At 45.4% G+C, this 22,959-nt stretch overlaps 1 protein-coding gene across 4 annotated transcripts in view; it reads right to left on the reverse strand.

Annotated features, from left to right (window-relative positions):
* Positions 1 to 22,959, reverse strand: part of LOC140389891 (guanylate cyclase soluble subunit beta-2-like) — an 88,789-nt gene that overhangs the window by 62,509 nt on the left and 3,321 nt on the right. For 3 of the 4 annotated variants that reach the window (XM_072474514.1, XM_072474515.1, XM_072474513.1), the window contains exons 3-5: positions 21,585 to 21,679; positions 19,202 to 19,362; positions 15,136 to 15,235 (exon numbers count right to left, since the gene is read on the reverse strand). In XM_072474514.1, the coding sequence (XP_072330615.1) occupies positions 15,136 to 15,235; positions 19,202 to 19,362; positions 21,585 to 21,679 (356 nt within the window). The remainder of the gene's footprint in view (positions 1 to 15,135; positions 15,236 to 19,201; positions 19,363 to 21,584; positions 21,680 to 22,959) is intronic. The other variant, XM_072474516.1, reaches the window with a different exon arrangement.

The following is a 22,959-nucleotide window of genomic DNA, read 5'->3' on the forward strand; positions in this document are numbered from 1 at the left end:
AATCGTTGACACTACTATTGGGCAGAAAATACTGAGAAAATACAAGGATGGTATAGAGATTCGGACAAAATATGGGTGCAGATGGAGTCAGGCTTGTGAAAGGACTCGGCTTCAGCATTAGTAATGGCTGCCTTACCCATTTCTCCCGGGAAGCATTTTAGAATTCTGGTAGTAATCTCCACATTCAACATATGGAAACAGTTTCACCAACACTTTAAACTGGGTGCGGTGTCAAATCTAACACTGATTTGTGCGAACTATATGTTTGAATCGAGGAAATTTGACAGTAGTTTCCAGGGATGGGAAGAGAAAGAGGTAGTTATAATAAGAGATTTGTTTATGGAAGGCTGACTTGCAAACTTTGAAGAATTTGGTAGTGAAATGTGGGCTTTCATGAACAGAGAAATTTATATATTTACAGATGTGTAACTTTGCAAAAAAATTTGTTTCCATCTTTTTCAATGTTACCGCCTTCCCTGTTATTAGAAAAGATTCTGCCATTAACAGGGAAGAAAGAAGGAAACATGACTGGTTTATGGAACGCATATAGTTGAGGAGGCTGCATCCTTGGTTGGGATCAAAACCAAGTGGGAGGCTGAACTGGGATTCGAACTAGAAGATGGGGTCTGGTGCGAGATTCTGCGAAGAATAAACGCAACATCATCATGTGCTAGATTTGAATTAATACAATTTATGGTTGTGCATAGAACCCATTTGACCAAATCGAAGATGAATAGGATGCCTGTGGAGGTGAAAGATGAGTGTCCGGCCAATCACGTGCATATGTCCTAAGCTCGTAGGATTTTGGGTGTCCTTCTTCAATGACGGCCATTCTACAAATCAAATTGAATCCCTATCCTCGGGTAGCCATATTTGGGATATTGGATTTGCTGAAGCTGCAGGCAGGGACTGGGAAAATGTTCTCTCCTTCGCCTCACTAATTGTTCATAGGTTGATACTAATCAGGTGGAGATCATCTTCTCCACCCAGTGCCTCAATATAGTTTGCAGGTCTTATGGAATTTTTATATCTTGAAAATGTTAAGTACACCATGAAAGGCTCAATTGATGGATTCTACTTGAGTTGGCAGCCGTCCATTTTATATTTTAATGATTTGATCACCATTAGCTGATAAAGGAAGGGGGGTTTATATTTGTCATAGGAAATAATTTGTTATTGTTATTGTTTATGTTCATGTATAATCTTTAAAAACTGAATAAAAATATATATTTTTTAATCTTGTCATGGATACCAAATTGTTAGTTAATCAAACCTACATGAACCAACATGCTGCACATTACTGCCAACTGGACCATGGGACGATTTAGGTTTTATTTTGAAGATTTCTCTCCATCAGCAGAGTCAATTCTGGGTGTGAATGACTATTCCTATAAGTATGTTTCATCGAAGTCGACAACAACAGAGACCAAAGTGACAAAATTGTGAAATATTTGTGAAGCGTGTTCTGCCTGTATCTTCTACTCAGATAAGGGGCGGCATGGTAGCACAGTGGTTAGCACAGGTTTCACAGCGCCAGGGTCCCAGGTTCAATTCCCAGCTTGGGTCGCTGGCTGCGCGGAGTCTGCAGTGCTAATGTAAGCCTACTTGTGACAATAAAGATTATTTTTAAAATTATTCAATTATTAATCTATCTCATAGATGTTTCATGATTCATTGCAAGTCATAGGGATTCACCCCTGCAGTGTCATCAAAGTGGCTACATAATAAATGGAGAAGTGGTACCTAGGAGCCAACCTTTAGAGAAGCTGACAAAGGCTGGAGGCAGACACTTCAGTTATATGTTGCTTTTTCCAGAGGAACATGATAGGAAAGGGCCCAGCAGAGTTGCTCTTCAGATGCAAAAATCTGCACTAAGATGCTGGAGATCAGAGACATCACTGATCATCAGAAGGTTTGAGACGATGATGCTGAGAAGGAGGAAGCTTTGAAGATTTACACGGATCAAAGAAGGAATGCCATAGTCTGATGTGATGCTAGGCAATGAAATGTTGCTTAGATGCAAGACTCCAAGCAAGATGGAACACAGTCTTTCTTCCAGAATCTTAGTGTCATCTCCAAGTCTGGAAATAGGGTGACTATCTGGCCACCAGAAGAAATACAGTGTAGCATAAATACATCACGTCAAAAATATTAGTGTCATCGTAGTGTTGTGATGCAGAATCCAGAGTCCGAGGTAAATCTGATTTCAGGCCTTGATGAGTAGATGGTGGAGCAGCAAATAGCAGCTTAGCATCGAGGTGTGGTTCAAAGTTTCTGGCCGAACCAACATTTCAACAAAATGGCACCTGTACCAAGAACTGGAGACTCCAGAGTTCCCGACAGCAAGCTGACAGTTTACAATCCAGACGCACAAATGATGACTTCTGAAAGGGAGCCGATACCCTCAAGTCCAGGGACACTAATCAGAGTTCCTGAGATGACAGCACTTGGTGTTTATCTTCAAGATGCTACAGTAGGGAATAAAATACCATCGAACCCAGGGCTAGAATATTTTGGATGGCAGGGTTCCCCCCCCATCTTAAGAATGTTCCCTGCCAGCTCTGGCTGGCTGACAACTATTCCACGCTTTAATGAGCATCAATTGGCTGCAAGCAGGGCTTCCATCCCTCACTCAGGAGGAAGTCCCACCTTAGAGAACTTCAAGCCAATCAGATTGGCCAACAGGTCTCTTGTCTGCAGTGACAGGGGCTGCAGTGGGCCAAAAGGGAAATGTTTGAAGGTGCTTGAGCCTAAGCCCCAGGACTGAAACGCAAGATAGGTTTTTGGGGAAGTGAGCATAGGGAAGGCCTGAAAGGGTGTAAAGTGGGTGATTGGGGTGTTGGAGGAGAGTGGGGGGTGGGTGGGGGGGGAGGTGAAATGCAGTAGAACTTGAACTCAGGTTGGAAACAGCCCTTAAGTGGAGGGCCTCAAATGGGTCAAGGATGAGCAGCACCTTTGAGGCCTTGTCTACCCCAACATAAAATCACTGCAAGGTTGAGGCAGGCGGGTACCCAGAGGTAAGCCCATCCCTTCAATTCTATGCTGCCCCCCCCCACCCCCCCCCCCCCACCCTCCCCAGCAGGGGGTGGGTGAAGCATGAAATTCTGGCCCAGATTATTCTGACTGAAATAATACATTGATGTTGGAAATAGACACATTTCTGATTCAGAGGGAAATAGATGGATATAGAGCAAGGGTATGAATTATGTTTGACTTAAATGTAAGTTGTGGAGGCTAAATACACTAAATTACCTTATCTCATTTGCACATTATTTTCTACATTAGCGATATCAATCAATATATGTGACATGGAAAAAGCTGCACTGTTACACCCCACCCCCACACCTCCAAACTTAAGGTCAAGATACATTATTGTCGAAAAGTAGAGCAGGTTTAACTTTGTATCACAGGATTATGCTTCATGACTGACACTGTGATGAAGGTTTATGTTTCTTTTCCATTTCCAAATATTAATTACCCTCAAAAAAGATTAACTGAAACCCATTTGACAATCAATTGATCAGATTAATTCCACCTAATTATTCAAAGTATCCACGGACATTTTCTTGTTTTACTAAAAGTGCAATTATTCAGGTTAATTTTCTGAATTTGTGCACTGCTAAGAACATTCACATGCTTCAAATGCTCATTCGAATTGCAGGCATGATTCTTTAATTTCAATTAATATTCAGAAAATCATGCACTACAACCTTCCAAATTTCCAATATGAGTTGCCAATGGACAAGGAAAGTGACTCAATTGTGTTTACCGATTCGCAGCTGCCGTTCATTAATTATGTTCGACATTTATAAACTTTTACTATTTCAGCTTCTTCTCCCATTTGGTATGGCATTTCTGTCAATCCATTTGATAGTATTTGGTTGCATTTCATTATTGTACGCAGGTCTTCTTAAGGAAATTTTAAGACATTTATTAATGCAGGAAATATATACTTTTTTTTATTTAAAGCTGTGTAGAATGTTTAGAAACACTTAGAAAAAACAGAAATAATCATTATAAGTTGATGTTACTACAAAGAATTTGCAGCTTAATTTATTTGAATATTTGTTAATTGCCTTGAGAACGAAGAAGAAAAGGAATAATTTTCCTAGTTTTTGTCCCTAGGGAATGTCATAGAATCATATAATTTACAGTGCAGAAGGAGGCCATTCGGCCCATCGAGTCTGCCCCCGGGCCTTGGAAAGAGCAGCCTACTTAAGCTCACACCTCCACCCTATCCCCATAACTCAAGAAGCCCACCTAACCTTTTTGGACACGAGAGGCAATTTATCATGGCCAATCCACCTAACCTGTGCATTTTTGGACTGTGGGAGGAAACTGGAGCACCCGGAGGAAACCCATGCAGACATGGGAGCGAACTTGCAGACTCTGCACAGACAGTGACCCGAGGCCGAAATCGAACCTGGGACTCTGAAGCTGTGAAGCAACTGTGCTAACCACTGTGCTACCATGCCACCCAAGGAGCAAAATCACTGGAATTAAGGCATGGGGCCATTAGAACCCGGGTCGCTGCCATGCAGGCAGAGGGCAGTGGCCAACATGATTCAGATCTCAGTGCTCCAATGTGCGTGCAAGCTTTCACAGCAATCCAGCAAGTTATGAGGATTACTGAGGTGCCATCCTGTGAGTGGCAGTGGCTCCATGGAGCACTAACCTGTTGTCCTTTTTCAGGATGACAGCTTTCATCCTCCCGTCACTCTTGCTCAACCAGTTCTGTTACTGCTGCCTCTCAGTCAGCTGAAACTGTTACCATGCATGTTGTACTGGTGCTGTCCAAAGCAAGGCTTTCTAGGCCCAGACCTGGTCAAAGACATTCTATCAGGCCATTTGCAGACTTCCTCACTGAAGGTCAGGTCAGCAGATTCCACCAGTCTTGCTGCACCATAGGAGATTGATAAAGGTACCCACAAGTCAGGCATTAAAGGGATGCACAAGAGTGAATAGATTTTTAAAATATTATTGATATGTTGTTAGAGAAAGTTATTGAGTGATGGTTTCTGCAGTTGACCTTTGTTGAACAATGATGGCCAAGAAATCTTTGTGATGGGGTTCTCAAAATGATGCAGTTTAGGGGCTAGTAGGGGTATAGTAGGAGGTGGGAACGTTCATCATAAGCAAAGCCTCAAAATGAGGTCCTTTCACTCTGTCCAGTTGCACGTTGTGGATGTGGTATCCTACCTTCCACATCCACTGTATTTTCTCCCTCCTCCTCCTGGGTTGATGTCTGAATCCCAAAAAGTAGTGGCTTGGCCCTCATAATTGCAAGGCTGTGGGGGACACAGACACAGATATTCTCTTGCCACCCATTTCAGAGATATCCCTGAGCGATGTATGCAACAAAATCTTTGCTTTGGCTTATTCCACGGTTTTGCCAGTGATGTCATAGCTTTCATTGAAGACCTCCTGAGCTCAAGAGGTAGGATGATAGAATGGAATTTTTTTATTTTTTAAAATAAATTTAAAGTGCCCAATTATTTTTTTCCAATTAAGAGGCAATTTTAGCGTGGCCAAATTCACCTACCCTGCACATCTTTGGGTTGTGGGGGTGAGGCCCACACAGACATGGGGAGAATGTGCAAACTCCACACGGACAGTGACCCAGGGCCATGATCGAACCCAGGTCCTTGGCGCCATGAGGCAGCAGTTCTAACCACTGTGTAACCGTGCCGCCCGCTGGAATGGAATATAAGGCATGTATGGAGCAGGTAGTGCCTGTCACTGAGCAGCCATCCTGCATTGCATCTTGCAGGCGCAAAGGTGGTCAGTATGTTGGAATGTCACTCGCATAGTGGGCATTCATTGAGATTAACTTTTGGTGTGGTTGGATACTAACTACATGAGAGAGTGTTGGACCATGTGGTTGCAGTAGCTCTTCCTGTATGCATTGGGGTTTGGGGGAGGGGAGGGGTGTGTGTGAAGGTGAGCCAGTGGATGTGGTTCATTTGGACTTTCAGAAGGCCTATCAACAAGGTGCCACACAAGAGATTAATGTGAAAATTAAAACGCATGGCATTAAGGGCAATGGATTGAGATGGATAGAAAACTGGTTGGCAGAGAGGCCACAAAGAGTAGGAATAAACAGATCTTCTTCCAAATGGCAGGCAGTAACTAGTGGGGTACCACAGGGATCAGTGCTAGGACCACAGCTATTCACAATGTATATTAATGATTTCAATGAGGGAACAAAATGTAATACTCCAAATGTGCATATGGCACAAAGCTGGGTGGGAGGGTGAGCTGTGAGGAAGATGCAGAGATTCTTCAGTGTGATTTGGACAAGTTGAGTGAGTGGGGACATGAATGGCAGACACAAAGTGATATTATTGACTTTGGTCTCAAAAACTGGAAGGCAGACTATTATCCAAATGACCATAAATTAGGAGAGGAATGTGGTGATATGCCTATAGGCTATATCATAGTGGGATGGTGCAAGATCTCCAACCAACAGGTGGCATACATGTCATGATATTCAAACACACACATCATGATAGACACACCAACAGACAAATCAGAACACACAACACCACAACCAATGACAGAAAGATATAAAAGCACAGACACGACCCCCGGTGGTCAGTATTAGCTGCAGAGGAGAACCAGGACACATCTATTGCCAAACACACTCAGGGAGACAGCACGTGCAGAGTATCCAGAACGAACTGTATTATAAGAGTTATAATAAAATAGAGTTGTACCACATACAACTGTGTTGGCTCATCTGTGCACCAGAGCACCCAACACCACATGGTACAGGAGTGGATCGATACCTGCCGGCATACCTCAGTGTACACAGACAACCAGCAGTGCCCAGGCATGATGTACGAGCTCCCGGTTCCGCAGGCGCTCCAGTGCCACGGCGACCTCCACGAAAACTGGCGGCGATTCCGGCAAAATTTCGAATTGTTCCTGGTGGCAGCTGAACTCAAAGACCTGGATGATAGGGAAAAAATTGAATTTCTCCTCACCGTCGCCGGTGCAAGGGCAAGAGAAATATTCAGAAGGTTCAGGTTCTTCAGGAGGCAGCAAAGGTACGATTACCAGGCAGTCCTGGGCAAATTCTCCAAGTACTGTGAAGAATACGCAATCCAATGGGCACTTAAAGGTAAGAAAAGCTGCAGTACTCACCTCGTGGCTGGGATCCCGGAGCCCGAAATCCCGGGCCTGAGAGAAGGCTGGGTCGAGGTCGGCGGCCATCTTGCTAAAGGTATAACGCTAGCACAGTTGCGCGAGAAGTGCGCAGAACCGGAAGTTTCGTTTGCGCATGCGCGAGATGCTGCGCATGCGCAGTCAACAAAAACGGCCATCGGTAAAGGAACAGCGATCTGAGCATGCGCAGTCGCTTCCTACGTGCTACATACCGAGCGTCAGGATGTCAGAGGCCCCAGACTGCACCAATTTAAAAGGGAAATGTCCCAAATCCAATTTAAAAGGGAAACGTCCCAAATCAAAAAAACAAAAATCTGTTAAAGCTGTAAAACAACCTTCCCTCACCTGGAATGACAGCACAGTGCCGCAAATTGACCCAGGAGATGAATTTGACCTCCGAAGAACCCTCCGACAAGCAGTTACCTACGCACAAGCCGATGATTCCGACCTTGAATACTTCGATGACGATTTTTACAGTGTTTCCGGACCTCGCGAGCCCAATGATAGCTCCGTGGTCCTATATGACTATGACTCGGACGAACCTTTCGTGTTGCACATTGGCGGCCCCCACATTGAATCCGACGCAGATGCGGATTCATTTTTCGGATTTGAGGATCTTCAATCCAGCAGATATGACGTTCCAACTTATCAGTACCGGATGATGCTGCAGCCTGACATTAACAGACAGGGAGCGGTGCAAGCACACGGAGAGTGCCCTGCTGCCACACAGAGCGTGGTCCACGTCCCGCTCAACGTTCCCGACTCTATGAAAGAAGACATGCAAGACTCCAGAGCGCAGTCCTTGCACGGACAAGAAGTGACTCCAGTGTCACAAGCCTCCGCAGAGAGCTCGTGGACAGCCTCCACGATAGAAGCAACGCAAGACTCCAGAGCGCAGTCCTTGCACGAACAAGAAGTGACTCCAGTGTCACAAGCCTCCACAGAGAGCTCGTGGACAGCCTCCACGATAGAAGCAACGCAAGACTCCAGAGCGCAGTCCTTGCACGAACAAGAAGTGATTCCAGTGTCACAAGCCTCCACAGAGAGCTCGTGGACGGACTCCACGATGGAAGGAACGCAAGACTCCAGAGCGCAGTCCTTGCAGGAACAAGACCATGAGGGTCTAGCAACCTCTCCTGACCAACCAGCGGCAGACGATGCAAGTCTGCCATGCTCACGTGAACAGCAAGAAGGCTATAACAGCCTACCATGCTCCACTACACAGCAGCATGACCATGACGGTCTCTCATGCTACAATGAAGGGCACAGCGCTGAAGACTGTTCAAGCCCAACCGAAGACAAGCCAAAGGAATCGCCTCGTCCAAGCCCGAAGAAAAAAGGTTTATGCGCTGACCTTCAGGATCATTGTAGCCGAACAGAGATTAATAATGCTGCACGGCCACAGAAGGATGCTGAGGATTTGCTAACGAAATTAATTGAATGTTTAACTTGCAAGGAGCAGACTGAGAATTGCCAGTGTTTTAGTACGGATCGAAAAAATGGACAAGACATTGATCCTCAGGTAATGGAAATAACACAACCTGAATCATATCTACAGCAGGGACAAATGTCTCCCTTCAACACAATGCCGCAAAATCCCAACTTCGGAGACCAGCAGTTAGTCAGTAATGACTCTTCAAACCTTGAGGGGAACATTAATTGCATTGAACCTATACACACTCCACTGATTATTGAGCAGAACATTGGAGCAAGAATCCTGAGGACACCGACATCGAGTAGCCAGATAACGAATTTAAAACCCACAGCAGTTTCAAGTGAACCAAGTGTGCTTTCCACTAATGGTGAAGATGCAGATAAGGTCGACCCGATTATCCATTGTACCACACTAACCCCAGTGATTAAGCAGTTATGTATGGGGAGTATAATGTGGGCAATTGAGAACAGTAAAAGAGAGACTGTGACCATGCCAGTCCCAGCAAAATCAGACCCAGAGACCATGAAGGCATGTACATTAAACAAAGTTACATATGAGATTCCAAAGAAGAAAAGCCCAAATGAAGGACAATGGCAAGACAATGACAGTCCACCGACATGGTGTGCACCACCAGATGAAAACTCTGACAATTTACCCAACCCTAGTGAACAGCAAGCTGCTAATGACGATCTATCCACGGGATGTGAGACGAGTGGCGACAGCATCCCACTTCCCATGCAAAAGGTGCAAGGTGACAGACCTCGCCTAGTGCGTACCGAGGCACTCGACGATCACGGTGGGACCACTGACGACTGCGGTGGCGGCGCACCGCTTCCACCCTCGATGGCTCGAGCCTCTCCACTGGTTGGTGCATTCCTGCATGTTCCGACTCCAGAAGTGCAGCTTCAGGGAATCTCGGCTGCCTCCAGTGAACCTGTTGGGACTCCGGACGGGGGGCATCGACGGAAGGCAGACCGGACTCCAGATGGGGAGCAGCCAAGCGCCGACTCTGATTTGCGCACGCCAGACCTTGCTCCGGACGGGCGGTGTCGCGGCCTCGGTGATGGCACGCTCAGGATGACGGCAGATGCCACGGCGACAGGGAATGGATCGCGTGGCAGTCCCACTGGGTCAGCAGTGGCAACCAGCACCGGCGGTCCAAGATGGACACACCAATTCGCGCCATCGCCAGACGTTGATGCGAGCAACAATTCTCTCTCCAAGGCGACATGCTTCGACGTTTCTCTGCGGAGTCGCCCTTCCGGCACAGCAGGTGGCCGGAACCAGCGTACACGGTCTCAGCCAACTTCCACATCTGGCACAGTCATCGCCTTGCATGATATTAGTGATGGTGCTACTTCGATGGCAACGACCCATCGGCTACAAGATGCCGTCCACCACAAACATAAAAAGAAAACAGACTCCACCTTGTTCCTGGCATGCAGGGCGGATGGATTGGTGCGTAGGCGCAATCAGCGGGCTTTGTGCCACCTTCCACGCTCGCAACTGCACCGTACGCACACGCCGGATCCTCCACTGGTTCCCAAGGATGACTTCGTGGAGATGCCACGGATCATGCCCCTTCCAACGCCACCAGAACCAAACCACAGCCAGGGCACCACTAACAAAGATGTTGAATGTTATATTTGCACGAATGAAAAAACCAAGCACTGCACGAAGTACAACAAATGGTAAAGTAGAGACTTCGGCAACAGCATCACCTCCAACAATCCAAGGTGAACCTGTGTGACCCCAAATCTCCACAGCTGAACCGGCTTGAGGACCAGCCCATTCTTGAGGCGGTCGCCCATTAGACTGGACTTATAACGCTGTTCATACGTTCAAAAAGTCAAACACTTCTGTATTATAACTTGTTGTTGTTTATTGTTCCAGATATCGTCTGACCGGACCAATGTTCAAGTTTTTTTTTCTCTCGCATCCAAGTTTTGTTATGGTACAACCTTGTTAGTGTGACGCACCCGACATCGCCCCATGTAAATAGTTACGTCATAAACACACGCTGTACACAACACACACACATACTCTTAGATGCACTCACGACACAATTATATTTATAACCACGTAGGCACTTATCTTTGTAAAAAGGGGGGATGTCATGATATTCAAACACACACATCATGATAGACACACCAACAGACAAATCAGAACACACAACACCACAACCAATGACAGAAAGATATAAAAGCACAGACACGACCCCCGGTGGTCAGTATTAGCTGCAGAGGAGAACCAGGACACATCTATTGCCAAACACACTCAGGGAGACAGCACGTGCAGAGTATCCAGAACGAACTGTATTATAAGAGTTATAATAAAATAGAGTTGTACCACATACAACTGTGTTGGCTCATCTGTGCACCAGAGCACCCAACACCACAATACAGACACCATGCGGTCTCCAGACCAAGGTCATGTGACCTGGGACCTGGATATAAAGAGAGGCACATCAGCCATCTCCAGAACAAGATTGAGAGGGTAATAAGACGTGCATGTCATTGATCAGCAGAAAGTGTATGTTCCAGAGGAGTAGCAAGACTTCATAACGTGCTCTGTATCAGATTGCCATCCTACCGAATGAGACACAATAAGAGGATCTTTGTTTCAACAGATCAAAGTGTTTGGTGACTTCATCATAAAGTACAAGGGACCAAACACAACATGGTACCAGGTTTGCTGAAGATTTAAGGTTGGCAACGGCAGAGAAGACGTTAGGCATTTGGCTTGAAGACCGTTCTGGTGAACTGCAGCCTGAGGCGTCCCAACGCGTAAAAATGCTGAAGCTCGAAATGGACGGACTGAAGGCCCCCCACCAGCTTCAGATATCCGGTAAGGTGAAAACTGGCGGCTATTCAAACAGCAGTTCAAACTTTATGTTTCGGCTGTGGGCCTGCAGGCCCAGCCTGATGAAAGGCAAATCGTGTTGCTGTTAACATTGGCAGGTTCACAAGCGCTCAAACCATATAACTCATTTGTCTTTGAAAGTGAGGGGGTTCATGCAACTTTGGTGACTTAAAATCTTCATTAATCCACGATCAGATTGTCTTTGGTGTGCTTGATGATAAGCTCCGGGCGATGTTGTTGCAAGAGGAAGGTTTGTTGCTCGAAAAGGCAGTGAAGATTTGCCAGACGAGCGAGATTGCTGCACAAAGAATAGGTGCACCATGCTCAAAGAATTTTGGTGCCAAAAAGGATGAAGAAGCCAGCGCCATTAGTGCTATGACGCACGTCATAAAGAAACGTGGTCCCAGTGCGGGTTGCCATTTTAAGCGGCTGACAGTAGCTGCCGCTGCCATCTTGTGCCAGAAATGTGGCACTCGACATCCCCCACGGCAATGCCCGGCCTACGGAAAAGCCATGTCCAGGTGTGGCCTGTTGGTCATTTTGCAAAGCAATGCTTTGCGTGTTCCACCATAGATCATGCACAAGTGGTGCAGGCTATAGATGAGATCAACACAGTAGACAACATTTACATTGATCTCAACGTGCCAAGAAACCACATGACTAACAGAAACAAAGATGGAAGCACAATCAGAACAAAGCATGAAGACAATCAGAATGTTCTGAACAATTTCATTTCCGTACTCAAATCAAAGGTAATTCTCAAAGATACTTTCATTTGGTGTGACTTTGATCCTAAAACGACAACCAACTTAATAAATTGGCATGTTTTGCAGAAGCTAAATGTGAAACGAAACTTTGTGAATCGGTCAGGAATCACGATAGACTTCGGCATTAGAGACTTTTGATGTTTGCGAATTAGTGCTCTCAATGGCAGCTATTAAGCACACAATACTCTTTCATATTGTAGATTTGGATGTGGACTCAGTAATTCGTATAAAATCATGTGAATCCTTGAATCTAGTCGAGTGGCCTAATCTCCGAGGAGATAGCTGGTCACCTGAACACAGTGAATCATTGCAAGACATTACAGTGTTCACGGTGTATGAGGATTTAGAAGAAATCCTAGTGGAAGACGACAAACCAGGCATAGGGACGAACTGCCGATGAGCATTCCACAATCCTGGGTAACAGTCTTGAAGAACATGCATAGACTCAATGACATGATACGAGGAGATGATGAACCCGTATTAGAGCATCTGCGAGATGTGAGTGTTAAATGGACAGAGAATGAAAAGCTGTGAAGCTTCACTCTGGAGATTACATTTGGGCATAATGAGTATTTCACGAATGAGGTGATTATTAAAGTGTATCAGGTGGACTCACAGCCGCTGAAATTGTGCGTGGATGAGCAGTAGATCATCGGCTCCACAGGCTGCACAATCAACTGGAGGAAGGCAAAAATGTAACAGTCCAAGCAACTCGGACGAAACCAAACCACAGGGGTCGAAGCAATCAAAAATTAGCGGCAAGAACAACATCCAAGGAATCATTCTTCAACTTTTTCAGTCCCATTTAAGTTCCACAGAGTGAAATTTTAAGCTCAGCTTTGGCGACCAAATAAAAGGTTGATTTTGAACTTGGTGCCCTATTTCTAAAACATGTAATTACGTGTGCTGAGTTATATTTTTCAGGTGAAAAGTCTCACAATCATGCTGAATCCAAGGGCAAATACCATGTAAAGCTGTTGGAGGTTACTAACAATGATAAAAGTGAGACGGATGATGAACAACATGAGTTGATTGTACAGCTCTTCTCTGGCCACACACATGAGGCTCCAGAGATATGTCTCCGATGGTCTGCAAGCAAACACGAGATGGTCACGGGGGACGCCCGGACCACGCTGGACTCTGTGGAGAGCAGAAGTTTGGAGATGGCGCATGCAGAATTCAAGGCTGCTGATACTACTGACGATCGGCCATTGAGGGTAACAGAGTTGCAAGAAATCAAACAGATCTTGGGAGAACAGGCCTCGGAGATATGTGATGTCCCACCGCAAGTTCTGGAGACAGCTCCAATGGACTCTGGGGAGAGCGGGCGTTTGGAGATGGCACATGCAGAATTCCCAAGAGTCCCAATACCGCGAATGAGTGGGAGGACACCATCTGGCTCCTGTAGGCAGGCTCTGCTGCTGCGGGGCCCTCCCCGAGCGTCCACCAGGGCTGCGGCAGCTGGGCAGATGCCAGCAACTCCTGGTTGGATGTTGAATTCCATTGCCTGCAGCGGGTTAAAGGCGGACATGTTAGCATGGCGGTTACCCCTGTGTCCAAACAGGTTCACTGGGCTGACGGTGGACTTGGCCTGCATTTCAGGACCTGCCCATGCATGCACCCTCCCATCCCCACCCCAACTCCTGGCTGTTCCCCATGGCACATTGCCCACCGTGCCGCACCCCTGGCACAGTTGGTGACTGGGGCTGTGAAGGGGGAGCCTCTGACTCCAACTCCCTGCCATGTCAGAGAAATGCTCTGCAGCCCCTGTCCTGCGATCTCCTGTGGGTCTACTGTGGGCACCCACTGTGCATGGGCCATGTGATGCCCCACCAGCAGGGTGGCGGCCGGTTGTGGTGGGGGGGCCACAGTGGGTGGTCAGTGAGCACACAGCTATGGCAATGGCGACTTGTGGCTGGCACCCTGGTCCCAGGGACACACCCCACCCCACAGTCCATCACTTGATTGCCCCCCACCATTCCCCCCGGCCCTGGCTGACTTCCCCCTCCGCCCGCCGACAACTGCAGGACCGGCAGCCCACAGGTGTGCCTTTTGGAACATGTCTTACCTTCTCTCTCTCCCTCAGCAGCCAAGGCACCTTTTCCCAATTTTAAATGCCACAAATGAACCACACTGTCGGTAATTCTGCCTAGCTGAGGTAAAGCATCTTGGGAGGCGTGAAGAATACCGGGTCATTCCCATTAATGATATTCCAATGGCCTTTACTGTACAATTTGCATGCCCATGCCGGCAATAGCTTAGAACTCATTCAAGCCGCTGTCATGCCACCGGAGCATGGCATTCTATTGGGCGCCTGGCGCTGGCCTTGGTTTTCAGCTCACATGCATTTCTCCGCCCAATTGCGTTTTGCGATTCCAGCGTCACTGGACAGAGAATCCCGCTCTGTATGTTTTCAAGAAGCAGATAGAGGAGAAGGGGATCAAAGGATATGGGGGATTAGGCTACTGAGTTGGATGATCAGCAATTATCATAGTGAATGACGGCACAGGCTTAAAGGGTCAAATAGCCTCTTACTGCTGTAGGTTCCATATTTCTATCCCTCGTTAATTTGTCCACAACCGATGTTAGATTGACAATCTGTAATAATAGTCTACCCGTATCTCCCTTTTTAAACAATGGTACAATGATAGCAGTTTTCCAGTCCTCCAGCACCAGGACAGGAAGGATGCCGAGATAATGGTCAGAGCCTCCACCACCTCCTCCCTCCACCAGCTCCTCCTTTGGTTCTTTTAGTAGCCTGCGATACACTTTGTCCGAGCCTGGTTATATATCCACTTTCAAAAATGCTAAACCTGTTCATATATTCTCTCACTCTGTTTGGAGTATATAAATGTATGTAAAAGTATAAAAGCTATAAATGTAATCTTATCTGAGCATTCTTACCAGGGACAATGTGACACAGTCCTCTCCTGTCAGAGTAATAATGCAGTAGCATTGAACTGTCTTCGTTTTTTTCCACCCTGAAAGATGGTGCATTCATCTCCTGCATAATGTGAACAAAATACTAAATTTGGGATTGCATTGATTCAAGTAATTCGCGATCAGTACATCTACTCACTAAGGATAATAACAATTTGCCTTTTAAATTAGCTTAGCAATTCAGGCTTTATCAAAAATATGGTGGTGTTGTCATTTTGGGGTAAAATTCGCATCCACTGCTCTTTTTAATTAAAAGTTGGAAAGGTGTGCACTTGGAATATTATATGCACTTCCAGTGCACAGAAAAGAAGGGATGCTTCAAATGTTTTCCGCTTGAACTCAGTAAATGATAAGAAAAATTGTGTTATACTCTACAAGTTGGCTGGGTATATGTGACAATCATAGATTTGATCAGTCAGCAAAGGCATGTCTTGCTTCAGAGTCTTCAAGCCAAGCTACTGAGCAAACACCCACATCATTTTTCATTACCCAAATCTGTATGTGATGCATTGGCTTTTCAAATCGGGACAGACCCCTGGTGCCTACGTCTAGAGCCTGAGATGTTGGTTGCAAGGAGCTGAGGTTTAGGAACCCGCAAGTCTGCAAAGAGACACTGTAATTTTAACAATGAAACCATACAGTTTGACATTACAGAGCACTAACTGACTTCATGTTTGAAAAGCAGAGAACTGTGTGTGCTGGAAACCTGAAATAAAAGCAGATAATGCTGGAAATGCTCAGCGGGCCAGGCAGCATCTGTGGAGAGAAAAAATAGAGAAAAAACAGAGCCATTTCAGGTCAATGGCGTTTCATCAGAATTGGGAATATTAAGAAATGGAATAGATTTTGAACATTATGAGCAGTGAATACATTGTACTACATTGAAACAAGCATATGTCACATGCATACTTCTTTCAATGTAATGTGTTGTATCGATATTCACAGTGCTATTGCCTCCACATTAGAGAAACCAAATACAGATCGGGTGCCTGCTTTGCAGAGCACCTCCATAGAACATAGAACATTACAGCGCAGTACAGGCCCTTTGGCCCTCGATATTGCGCTGACCTGTGAAACCACTCTGAAGCCCATCTACACTATTCCCTTATCGTCCATATGTCTATCCAATGACCATTTGAATGCCCTTAGTGTTGGCGAGTCCACTAGTGTTGCAGGCAGGGCATTCCACGCCTTTACTACTCTCTGAGTAAAGAAACTACCTCTGACATCTGTCCTATATCTATCGCCCCTCAGTTTAAAGCTATGACCCCTCGTGCTAGACATCACCATCCGAGGAAAAAGGCTCTCACTGTCCACCCTATCTAATCCTCTGATCATCTTGTATGCCTCAATTAAGTCACCTCTTAACCTTCTCTCTAACGAAAATAGCCTCAAGTCCCTCAGCCTTTCCTCATAAGATCTTCCCTCCATACCAGGCAACATTCTGGTAAATCTCCTCTGCACCCTTTCCAATGCTTCCATATCCTTCCTATAATGCGGCGACTAGAATTGCACGCAATACTCCAAATGCGGCTGCACCAGAGTTTTGTACAGCTGCAACATGACCTCATGGCTCCGAAACTCAATCTCTCTACCAATAAAAGCTAACACACCGTACGCCTTCTTAACAACCCTCTCAACCTGGGTGGCAACTTTCAGGGATCTATGTACATGGACACTGAGATCTCTCTGCACATCCACACTACCAAGAATCTTACCATTAGCCAGTACTCTGTCTTCCTGTTATTCCTTCCAAAATCACCTCACACTTTTCTGCATTAAACTCCATTTGCCACCTCTCAGCCCAGCTTTGCAGCTTATCTATGTCCCTCTGAAACTTGTAACATCCTTCCGCACAGTCCACAACTCCACCGACTTTAGTGTCATCTGCAAATTTACTCACCCATCCTTCTACGCCCTCCTCCAGGTCATTTATAAAAATGACAAACAGCAGTGGCCCCAAAACAGATCCTTGTGGTACACCACTAGTAACTGGACTCCAGGCTGAACATTTCCCATCAACCACCACCCTTTGTCTTCTTCCAGCTAGCCCATTCAGTCTGCAAGCATGACCCCGAGCTTCTGGTGACCTCACATTTTAATTCTCCAATTGGCTCTTACACTGACATCGCTGTTTTCAGACTACTACACTGGTCCAGTGAAATTAGAGTCATAGATGTTTACAGCATGGAAACAGGCCCTTCGGCCCAGCTTCAACATAAGCTCAAGCAGCAGCACTTCATCGTTCGATTGGGCACATTGTAACTTTCTGAACTCAACACTCAGTTCAACAATTTCAGATCCTAATATCTGCTCTCCAGCTCGCAGACCTTTTAGATTTTTTTTTTGCATGTTTGCTTTTCTCTTATTTTCATTTTCAGATACCTGCTCTCAGCACATCTTTTTATTTGTTTCTTTTCCTGTCCCATCAAAATTTCCTTTGTCCCTGTAAGACCGGCTCCTCTGTCATTCAATCTCTCCTGTTTACCACCGTATCACAAACATTCCTTTTGTTCCTTTTCCCACCCACCTTTGCCTAAAACCATTTCTAACTTTTCCCAGTTCTGATGGAACCTGAAATGTTAATTCCCTTTCTCTTGCAACAGATGATCGCAGACCTGCTGAGTATTTCCATCTTGTTCAGTTTTTATTTTAGTTTCACATTGTTTCCTCAGCCAGTATCAGCCTATTCATTACAGTTCTGGATTACAAGATTATCTGCGGCCAAGGCTGCAGAATTCCAGCCTCTTATTTGTAGGATTTTCCTTTCAAATCCTGTTAGTAATCCAAACATGTTCATCAGTATCAGTACTTCAAAATACACAGAGCCTACCCAGCTCAAGTATAGAATCATTGAACGACAGCATGTGGCGCATTAGATAGCACTGGGACTGCGGCGCTGAGGACCCGGGTTCAAATCTCGGCCCTGAGTCACTGTGCATGTGGAGTTTGCACATTCTCCCCATGTCTGCGTGGGTTTCACCCCCACAACCCAAAGATGTGCAGGTTAGGTGGATTGGCTACGTTAAATTGCCCCTTAATTGGGAAAAAAAATAATTGGGTACTCTAAATTTTTTTTAAAGTATAAAATCATTGAGTCTGAAATAGAGTATTTATTTGATTCCAAACTTCTATTGGCTAACATCAATTGCTCTTGTATAGAACAAGCAGAGATTTAATTGAAGAATTGGCCTCCTTTGTTGCTGTAATCACCCTCTGATTCCAGCATATCATGTTGGAACCCACTTATACTCAAGGAACATAACTATTTTCCTGCCCAAATCTTCTGAGGGAAAATAGCATGGTGGTAATATGGTAATTATAAGTATGACAAATATTCAATACTTTTATGTGGCATTGTAAAGTAAATAATAGGAATATAAATTGTATTTACAATGTTAACGTGTTGCTCCTCGTTGAGTGCTTGTTTGCACTGAACTAATGCAGTCTCATGTTTATTATTATCCTAAAACAAAAAGTTAGATCAGCAGAATAATACTGGTTGTTAAAATTATGGTAAATTTTCTATTGTTTTTTATAAATTCAGAGTACCCAATGTTTTTTTCCAATTAAGGGGCAATTTAGCATGGCCAATCCACCTACTCTGCACATCCTTTTGGGTTGTGGGGGTGAGACCCACGCAAACATGGGAAGAATGTGCAAACTCCACACAGGGTCCTCAGCACCATGAGGCAGCGGTGCTAACCACTGCACCACCGTGCTGCCGTAAATTCTCTATTTAATAACTATACAAACTTATATTGTAGGTTGCTGAAAAGGGAAACTTTCTCTTACACTCATCTGGACAAACACAAGAATGCCAAATTCCAAACAGTCACAGTAGTTTGTACGACAGGAGAAAAAGGTGCTGTTTGGTTGGCAAGTCAATTCTGATTGATCAAGGCATTGCACCAATTGCTTTGGCAATTTGTTTCTCTCTATTCAGCAATATTCAAGTTCTGTACTAACAAGCCATGTGTATTATGCTCAACTGATGCCAAAGAACCCCAGATAACTCCTTTATACTTGCCTGATATGACAATGAAAGGTAACTGTGCAATGCATCAAGGTTCTCAATGAACTCCATCAGGTTACCACCCAGAGTTCGGAGCATGTGATCATATCCAGATTTTTTGCAAAACTCAAAAAAATACTCTCCAAATTGTTTCAGCACCACAGCTGGCTCCACATCTGGAGGTCACAATAAAAAAATGTAAAACAATAATCGACTTTCAGCAATAAATTGCTCTTATACAGTACCTTTAATGCAAAAAATATCCCAAGGCACTTAACTGAGGTGGGAGGTGGGATGAATAAGTAAACTGAAGGAACAGATCAAAAGAACCATGGAGGAAGTTGAGGGGAGGCTGAAAGATCATTTAAAAGCATGAACTGTGAAAATGTTTGTAAACTGGAGAGAGGTGGAAAGGCAGAGAAGTTCAGAAAGGAAGTTGATTAAAATAGAAATAAGGTGACTGAGAGCATTGCCACCAATAGCAGTCATGAAGAGGTGGTAAGGTGCATAAAAGACGAAAGTCAAAGAACAATGAGCAAATGAAAAATGAGTGTTCAATGCTTGTCAAATATTCAAATAGCTTTAATATTTATTCCTGAAAAAGGGGACATGTCAAAGCTTTTTATCGCGCACTCATCAGAACACTTAGCCAGAATAGAAATATAAGCTGAAAACAATTATTTAGACTGTATGAGAAGAGTTATACCAACAACCAATTTAGGATTATCAGTCAGGTGCAGTGTGATGCATTTGCATGTACTGGAAGCTACCTATATTAATACACAGGGCCCTGTTCTTTGCAGCCAGAAAGAACATGTATATATATTGCATCTGTTTCAGCCAAGCAAAGTAAGTGATAGGTATTTGCTGACTCAATCCTCAGGGGAATGCTTTCACCAATCAGGATCAAACTGCCTGGTTTAAATTTCAAACAATACTTGGGAGTTAACTGTCAGTCACCTGGGGCATTCTCCATGGCAATGCCTCTGTCAATCAGAGTCTATCTGCCCACAATCAATACTTTTTTCTCATACAGTTTAATATTTTTATTTCCCCTTCTATCGATATTCTTGTGAAATGTCCTGGTACGTGCAAGATAAAAAGCTTCAACATGCCTCTTTTTTCAGCAATAATATTTATTCAATGTCTATAATTCTTAAATGATTGCTCACCACAAGTGTTTGTTTTCTTAGCTAAAAACAATAGACTAAAATTTATTGTGGCATAAGTTGACAGCATCATTTATTAGACTTGCCCTAGTTTACATTGGCATGTACAACATTGGGATAGCAGGATGCTGAAAGTATGAGCTGATAATGTTCAGTGTGGAAAACCAGGCCTGAATGAACAGAGCAAGCAACCAGGAATCTCGCCCACTCTTACCGCCTGCGATTTATGTGTTGAAACGATTTTCAGGTTGCTACTCAACTTCTTTAGCCATGTTGTGAACGCAGCTTCCTTGACCATCAAGTCCCAACATTGGACTTCCATCCAGTGCTTTGCCTTGATGGCAGGGATACCAACTGTGCCACAAGACCTCCATTAAAAAGGCAAGTTGTTATATCATTTCATAAAATTATAGAATCCCTACAGTGCAGCAGGAGGCCATTTGACCTATTGAGCCTGCACCAACCCTTCAAAAGAGCACTCTACCCATGTCCATTCCCCGCCCCACATTCCTGTAACGCCACCTGCCCATCCCTGGACACTTTGGCGCAATTTATCATGGTCAACCCACCTAACCTGCACATCTTTGGAATGTGGGAGGAAATCAGAGCACCCAGAGAAACCCCCGCAGACATGGGGAGAACGTGCAAACTCCACAGACACTGACCCAAGGCCAGAATTGAACCCAGGTCCCTGGCACTGTGATAACCATTGTGCCTATAAATAGTAATGAATGTTGTGGTCTCACCACCATTTAAACAGCAAAGTAGGTGCGGATGAGAATTTTTAGGATGCAAGTATAAACAAGGAAATAACCCAACTTCCAGTTCTGAAAAGTCATGTGGACTTGAAAAGTTAACTCTTTTCATCTCTCTCCACAGATGCCGCTGAGGTTTTCCAGCAATTCCTGTTTTTGTTCCTGAACCTAACATTCGCCCAGAGGTCTCTGGTACTAACATTCTCACTGATTCTGATTGAGAGCAAATCTATTGCAGTGAAAAATTAGGTTTCTATAGTGCTGGTGGGCCAACAGGAACACCTGATTAATTTACAAACTGAATTATACCATAGAGGGCAATAAGACTTCTCTCACTGTACTCTCAACATTGAAATTTCTAGCTTTTAGAAGACAACTCCATAGAGGGCAAGATAATTTCAGCATTAATTTGAATGCAACACTGAAGGTAGAAATGCAATGTACTAATATTGGTAATAATAATATGAAACCTACCTAACAATTTGCAAGCTTCCTCCACCAGTCGTGTTGTATTTTCATCCGCATACACTTTAAATGTCATAAAGGTATCTGGAACTTCAGCAGCAATCCTGTTAAAAAAGAGCACCTTACTAAGACAGATCAATATCCCTTAATTGTTATTGACCTTGAAATGGTAATCGCCAGCAGATTCCAAAGCCCTGTGTTGCCCGACCTTACTCGCTCAGGCAGGATGAGACTATGGGTCCGGTCAACCGGTTACGCTGTGCCCAAATGGGGGTGTTACATGGCTGCTAGATGAAGGGGAGGCCTCTTGTGGGCTTCCCAACAGTCGGTACGCGTCGCGAGATGTACCCAGATTTCACGAGGCCTCACAATCAGGATCCCACCCACAATGGGTGTAACCAAGCCTTGGGCACCTAAGTACATTTAAAACCCGCTTAGGTGCGCTGACCCAAGATCTATCAGGCTCCCGGCAACTCCGGCTTCCCCAGGGAGTCTCCAGCCGAGCGCCGTTCAATACTGGTCCATAGAAACATGGAGCACATGGTGGATCCCTGGGCCATGGGAAGCTGCCGGGTGGTCAGAGCAGGATGGGCACCAGGCTCTCCCATTGAATGTGGGCACATTGGCACTGCCAGGCTGGCACCTTTGCAATGCCATCCTGGCACTGCCAAGGTATCAAGATGGCACTGCAAAGCTGACAGGAACACTGCCAGGTTACCAAGGGGCAAGGCCTGAGGGGGACCATGCCCAAGAAAAGAGGATTTTGGAGGGGTACTAAGGGTGGGGGTTGCAGGGTGGGTATGAAGGGCTCTCAATAAGGTTGGGGTATGAGGGGTTTCAATACTGGAATGGGAGGGGGCCTCAACGGGGGCGTGGGATGGCCTTAAAAGTAGTAGAGACCCCATTGCGGTCTGTCATCACTTGGGGGGGGGGGGGTGAGGTAATGTCCATGTGTGTGGGGTTGGCATTGCCCATGGGTGGGGGTTATGGGGGACCCATGAGCCCACTTAGAGATCAGGTCACCCTTTCAAAAACCCACCACAAATGGCACATAGAAATGTTTCCATTAGATTGCGTCCATGAGCAGCGAAGCACGCCCTGGCTGTATCAGCATGATGTAAATGGAGTGCAGCAAGAGAGAGAGAGAGGACATGCCACCTTCTTAACACACAAGCAATAGAAAGAGAGATGGTAAGTTTCAAAGGTAAGTGGGTGGTTCAGGCATTGGATCTGGAAGGGGGCGGAGCTGAGGCTGTGGTGGTGGTGGGGGGGGGGGGGGGGGGGGGGGGGGGGGATTTGAGTTGGACCTGGCCTGGGGTGTGGGGAGAGGTCAGCAGGGGACAGTGGTTGGATTCAGACCTGAACAACATGGGGAAAGGTGCTG

The sequence above is a fragment of the Scyliorhinus torazame genome, chromosome 14, assembly GCF_047496885.1.
Source record: "Scyliorhinus torazame isolate Kashiwa2021f chromosome 14, sScyTor2.1, whole genome shotgun sequence".
Classification (NCBI taxonomy): domain Eukaryota; kingdom Metazoa; phylum Chordata; class Chondrichthyes; order Carcharhiniformes; family Scyliorhinidae; genus Scyliorhinus; species Scyliorhinus torazame.